Below are 6,332 nucleotides of genomic sequence, written 5' to 3' on the forward strand. Positions count from 1 at the left end.
TACACATCCCTGGACACTATGGATAATGTACCATGGCCCACCTAACCTACACATCTCTGAACACTATGGGTAATGTACCATGGCCCACCTAACCTACACATCCCTGAACACTATGTGTAATGTACCATGGCCCACCAGACGTGCACAACTTTGGAGTGTGGGAGGAAACCGGAGCACCCAGAGGAGACCTACTCTGGAATCGATGCCTGGTTTGGTGGTCCCAGAGGGGACCTGGAAGAAGGTTCATTGTGAATTCTGTGGCTTGGCTAGTTGTTTCATCTCAATCTTCTCCTAATTCACCAAGTCCCTTTTCTGAATGTGCTGTAGCAGAACTCACTATCCAATTGTCTTTTGAATTGCGGAGATTGATTGATAAAGGTGGTGGTCTTAATAATTTTCTGCACAAATCGGTTGTCTCTGGGCTCGAATTGATTCGGATTTGATGATGGTTTGTTGGGAATCGAGGGTTTGAGCATTTTTTGCCTATTACTCTCTCGTTAACCTCTTGCCTCCAACCTGATCTTTATTTCATTAGATCCGCAGTTCAGAGGAAGGCCTTAACCTGGTTAATGACATCGTCAAACGCTATGTATACTGCTGCCTTACGTGGTTTGGACCCATCTACCCAATAGTGAGACTTTTCCATCCAACCTACATCAAATGTGTCCTTTTGGCATCAGGTAGAGGAGCTTCCACCCTCCAACACTGAGATCAGAAAATTGGTATCAGTTCGAATAATGTCCTCAGTTTGGTGAACTCGGGTTACTTATGTTTGGGATCTAGTAGATCTCACCATGGAAAGGGAATTGGGGAAGCACTTGATCAGTATGAGGGTGATCGGAGAGCTCTTTCAAAAGGCTAGCACAGTGGCAGGGGGCTGAATGGCCTAATCTGACTCTGCTCCTTAGCACCAGCCAGTGATGTTCCATCAATGTCAACTCTGTCAGACTTTGCTGACCCTTTCCGTTCACTTTGTGTTTACAAAATGAAGCAAGTTGTTTTCTTTGTTATTTTGGATTCACAGGGATTCTGGTTTGGAAGGAAACTAGGAGTAGGCCAGGATGAGATGTGGAAGTCTTTCGGGGAATGTTGGAGTCAGTGTTAAGCCTCAGTGTCTCAATCACTTTGTCAGAGAGGCTGTTGTTTTATCCTGCTTTGTCTCCATTCCTTCCATCTCCCAGCCCTCTCTCAGCCGAAGAGGAAAAGCAATCTGCCCGATGGTCTATTTGTTATCTTTTCTCAGACTGTGGATAGCGCTGCTTGGGTCCAGTGTTTATTGCCCATCAGGGGTAAATGTAGTGTAATGGGTGGGTTACTCTTTGGAGGATCGGTGTGGACTTGTTGGGCTGAAGGGCCTGTTTCCACATGGTGAGGATTTTATGATTCTAGGTGCCCTTGGGAGCTGCCTTCTTGAACTGCTGATGTCCATTGGCAGGACGATCCACTGGCGGGGCGGCCCATTGGGAGGGCGGCCCATTGGGAGGGCGGCCCATTGGCGGGGCGGCCCATTGGCGGGGCGATCCATTGGCGGGGCGATCCATTGGCGGGGCGGTCCGTTGGCGGGGCGGTCCGTTGGCGGGACGGTCCATCGGCATGGCGGTCCATCGGCAGGGCGGTCCATCGGCAGGGCGGTCCGTCGGGAGGGCGGTCCACTGGGAGGGCGGTCCACTGGGAGGACGGTCCATTCCTTCTGGCCTTTGTGGTGGGTTTGAGTGGTTTTCTTGGCCACTTGAGAATCAACCCGATTGCTGTGGTTCTGAGATCACATGTAGGGCAGACTGGGTCAGGACGGCAGATTTCCCTCTCTCTAAAGGGCCTTATTGAACTCTTTGGTTATCCCATGACAATCAATGACAATTCCATAGCCAACACTAAAGAAACTAGCTATTTAATTCCACATTTGTGGGGTTACTGGATTTCAATTCCATCAGCTGCCATAGTGAGATTTGAACACCTGCCCACAGCATTAACCTGAACCTCTGGATTATAATCCCGTCTCCTGGCAATGTTCACTTAGAGTTTCCATCACGAGACCTATTAAGAGCTGTTGGAGTCACCTGCTTCCACCCCCGTCACAGTGAGATTAGTGAATATTGGTGCCCAATGCATTGACAAATCAATGGGTCAAACTCTAAACGAACGGCCCAGCTGTATTTGGAGAAAGTTGTGTTCTAAATACCACATTGGAAGATATCTAATCGGATGTGGACTTTCGGTCTGTTTGAAAATGTTTGACTTTCGAAAGGTGTTCAGTGATCAATGATCGACTGTTCTTTATTGATCGATGGTTTAATGTTTAACAAATCTGAAGTGAGAGGGTTTTGCTGTTTGGTTCTGTGACATCTGAAACAGCTTTTGCGTCCTCAGAATCAGAATCTGAAGAGGGAAGGCTCTACATTGGAAACAGTACAACCACAATGGTTTGATAAACCTCCTCCTGCACTCCATGGTCAAATGAGTATAGGTTTGGGGGTGCCAGAATTTCAAACAGAGAGCAGGGAGGGCTTTTTCTGAAGCAATACAAGGCACTAGTCAGACCACAGCTGGAATACAGTGAATAGCTTTGACCCTTATCTAAGGACAGATATGCTGGCACTGGAGGCAGTCCAGTGAAGGTTCACTAGATTTATCCATGATGTGGAGATGCCGGTGTGGGACTGGGGTGGACAAAGTTAAAAATCACACAACACCGGGTTATAGTCCAACAGGTTTAATTGGAAGCACACTGGTTAGATTTATTCAGAGTATGGAGGGATATTCTTATAAGACGTGATTGAGTAGGTTGGGCCTGAAGTGTAGAAGAATGAGACTGAAGTTTATTGAAAAATTGAACATTTCTAGGGAATTTGACAGGGGAGTTGTGGAGAGAATTGTATCCCCACTGGGAGTCTCTACATCCGGAGGGTAAAATGTCAGAGTTAGCAGTTTCACCTTTACACAGATATGAGGAGAACTTTTCTTCTGTCACATTGTGAGGGGGTGGGATTATCTCTATTATGTACACACTGTGAGGGGTCGGTATAGTCTATAGCGCACACTCTGAGGGGGTGGTATAGTCTATAGCATACACATTGTGAGGGGTGGGATAGTCTATAGGGTACACACTGTGGGGGGGGGGTATAATCTATAGTGTACACACTGTGAGGGGTGGGATAGTCTATAGGGTACACACCGTGAGGGGTGGGATAGTTTATAGGATACAGACTGGGATGGGATAGTCTATAGGGTACACACTGTGATGGGATGGGATAGTCTATAAGGTACACACTGTGATGGGATGGGATAGCCTATAGCATACACACAGTGAGGGGTGGGATAGTCTATAGGATACACACTGTGATGGGATGGGATAGTCTATAGGGTGCACACTGTGATGAGATGGGGTAGTCTATAAGGTACACACTGAAAGGTGGGATAGCCTATAGGATACACACAGTGAGGGGTGGGATAGTCTATAGGGTACACACAGTGAAGGGGTGGGATAGTCTATAGGATACACACTGGGATGGGATAGTCTATAGGGTGCACACTGTGATGGGGTGGGATAGTGTATAGGGTACACATTGTGAGGGGTGGTATAGCCTATAGCATACACACTGAGGGATGGGATAGTCTATAGGGTACACACTGTTATGGGATGGGATAGTCTATAAGGTACACACTGTGAAGGGTGGGATAGCCTATAGCATACACACAGTGAGGGGTGGGATAGTCTATAGGATACGCACTGGGATGGGATAGTCTATAGGGTGCACACTGTGATGGGATGGGGTAGTCTATAAGGTACACACTGTGAAGGGTGGGATAGCCTATAGCATACACACAGTGAGGGGTGGGATTGTCTATAGGATACACACAGTGAAGGGGTGGGATAGTCTATAGGATACACACTGTGATGGGATGGGATAGTCTATAGGGTGCACACTGTGATGGGGTGGGATAGTGTATAGGGAACACATTGTGAGGGGTGGGATAGCCTATAGCGTACACACTGAGGGGTGGGATAGTCTATAGGGTACACACAGTGAGGGGTGGGATAGTCTATAGGGTACACACAGTGAGGGGTGCAGGGGTTGATAGTGTCTATAGGGTACAGGCTATGATGGGTGGTATCGTCTCCCTTTCACTGATGGTTGTGACTGGTTATTGTGAATCCGATGATCATTAATTCTCCCTCACTGGGAATCCCCGCTTGTGTTCAGTAAACGTTTATCTGACGGTTGTAACTTTGATGTCTTTAGGGTACACACTTTGTGCGATGAGATTTTTGGTCGATTTGATGGGCTGAGCTGGCAATGTGAGCTAGTGCTGTGGTACGATGAAGGTGGCTTGTCCAGGAGGGAAAGGGCCTGGACCTCGAACCTCCCAATGTCATCAACTCCCCCTGGCTCTGCGGGATTGCACCGGTTTGTAGGAAAACAGTATTTAGGTACTGAGTCACCATTGGCATTGTGGAGCATGAAGTATGTTAGCAATTAACAAAATTGTTGTAAAATGACCAGCTTGCCATTTTGAAAAGATTTGTTCAGATTAGATTCCGGACAGTGTAGAAACAGGCCCTTCGGGCCCACCAGTCCACACTGACCCTCCGAAGAGTAACCCACCCAGACCCATTTGATTGTTTGTTCAATGTACAATTTCAGTTGCATCACACTGTGTAAACTTTTGCTATAAATTTCGTGTCTTACAATGTGTCCTCCACAACTGCCTGATGAAGGAGCAGCGCTCCAAAAGCTAGTGCTTCCAATTAAACTTGTTGGACTATAACTTGGTGTTGTGTAATTTTTAAACTTTATACACCCCAGTCCAACACCAGCTCCTCCACATCATGTCCAGAGGGCAGTTAAGAGTCAACCACATCACTGTGGGTCTGGAGTCACGTGTAGGCCAGACCAGGTGAGGATGGCAGATTTCCTTCCCTAAAGGGCCTTGATGAACCAGAATGGATTTTTTTTTTGAAACAATAAGACCTTTAGCCTTTATTGAATTCAATCTGAATCAATGGGATTTGAACGCAGGACCCCAGAGACTCTGGATTAATAATCTGGCGATATTATCAAGATGTGCAGGTTCGGATGGATTGGCCATGCTAAATTGCCTATAGTGTTCAGGGATGTGTACATTAGAGGTGTTAGTCAGGGGTAAATATAGAGTAATAGAGTAGGGGAATGGGTGGGTTAATCTGGAGGGTTGGTATGGACTTGTTGGGCCAAATGGCCTGTTTCCACACTGTAGGGATTCTGTGATTCCATTGGCTTCAGTGAGAGGAAAGACTGCCTGGGAAAGTTTGGTATCATTTACGAATTTGAACTGTTTATAGTTTAGCTCCATGCAAACTCAGACTACACCCGCCCTGGATAATAAGCATTTACTCTTTCTAGTTATTATTTGTTATTCATTTGCGGGATGCCAGTTTGGCCAGTATTTATTGCTTTTCTCTTATTGCTGGTTTCGGGTGCTGTTAGGATTCTGGCCCAATGAGCTGAAGAAATGGTGAGGTATTTCCAGGTCAATAGTGCACGGCATGCAGGGGAATGCAACTAACCTGCCTCGGACTGTCTATGATGTGGTGTTCTCCTTTTGAGTGATTGTAGAGTTTGGGTTCATCAAATCTTGTCTTCACTCTGTGTTTCAGCTTCCATTGCCCCAAAGGACAAACTTTTCTACGGTTTCCTCAGGCCTTGGTTGGGTAAGTAGCGGCCATTTTGTGTTGTCCTCCAACATTCCCGTCTCATTCGCTGTCCCTCGCTCCCCGATAATTTCTACGGGGGAGCTGTATGCAGGAGCCAGCGGGGGGGGGGAGAGTTCCCACTTCGGCTTCCCCGTACTGACCTCCCAGTGAGAGGTCCAGTTCTGAGGAAGGGTCACTGGACAGAAATTATTGACTGTGTTTCTCTCTCCACAGTTGCTGCCAGACGTGCTGAGTTTCTCCAGATCCCTCACAGACCCCGACACCCAACAGCTGCCCCACAGTCTCCCCGAAGTCAAACCCCTCCCTCCCTCCCTCCCCACAACCACAAGGTGAGGCATTGTACAGCAGGTATGCCCTGTCCGAACTGACCTGTGAACTTTTGTCTTGGCCCTATCAGGTGACGGCCTGCTGATCAGTAAAGGGGAGCGATGGGCTCGGCACAGGCGCCTGTTAACACCCGCCTTTCACTTCGACATCCTCAAACCCTACGTCAAAATCTTCAACCAATCAACCAACATCCTCCACGTGAGTAACCCACTGAGGGAGAGCTGGCACTGTCAGAGAGAGGGAGGGGAGAGAGAGGGGGGAGGGAGGGAGGGGAGAGAGGGAGGGGAGAGAAGGAGGGGAGAGGGGAGAGAGG

The 6,332-nt window shown here is 47.8% G+C and overlaps 1 protein-coding gene across 1 annotated transcript in view; it reads left to right on the forward strand.

The window, feature by feature from the left end:
- The window catches only part of LOC122552154 (cytochrome P450 4F22), a 51,167-nt gene that overhangs the window by 21,993 nt on the left and 22,842 nt on the right, over positions 1-6,332 (forward strand). The window contains exons 4-6 of the mRNA XM_043694665.1: positions 536-680; positions 5,636-5,689; positions 6,090-6,217. Coding sequence (XP_043550600.1) covers positions 536-680; positions 5,636-5,689; positions 6,090-6,217 — 327 coding nt within the window. The remainder of the gene's footprint in view (positions 1-535; positions 681-5,635; positions 5,690-6,089; positions 6,218-6,332) is intronic.

This window comes from Chiloscyllium plagiosum, chromosome 8 (assembly GCF_004010195.1).
Source record: "Chiloscyllium plagiosum isolate BGI_BamShark_2017 chromosome 8, ASM401019v2, whole genome shotgun sequence".
Taxonomy (NCBI): Eukaryota; Metazoa; Chordata; class Chondrichthyes; order Orectolobiformes; family Hemiscylliidae; genus Chiloscyllium; species Chiloscyllium plagiosum.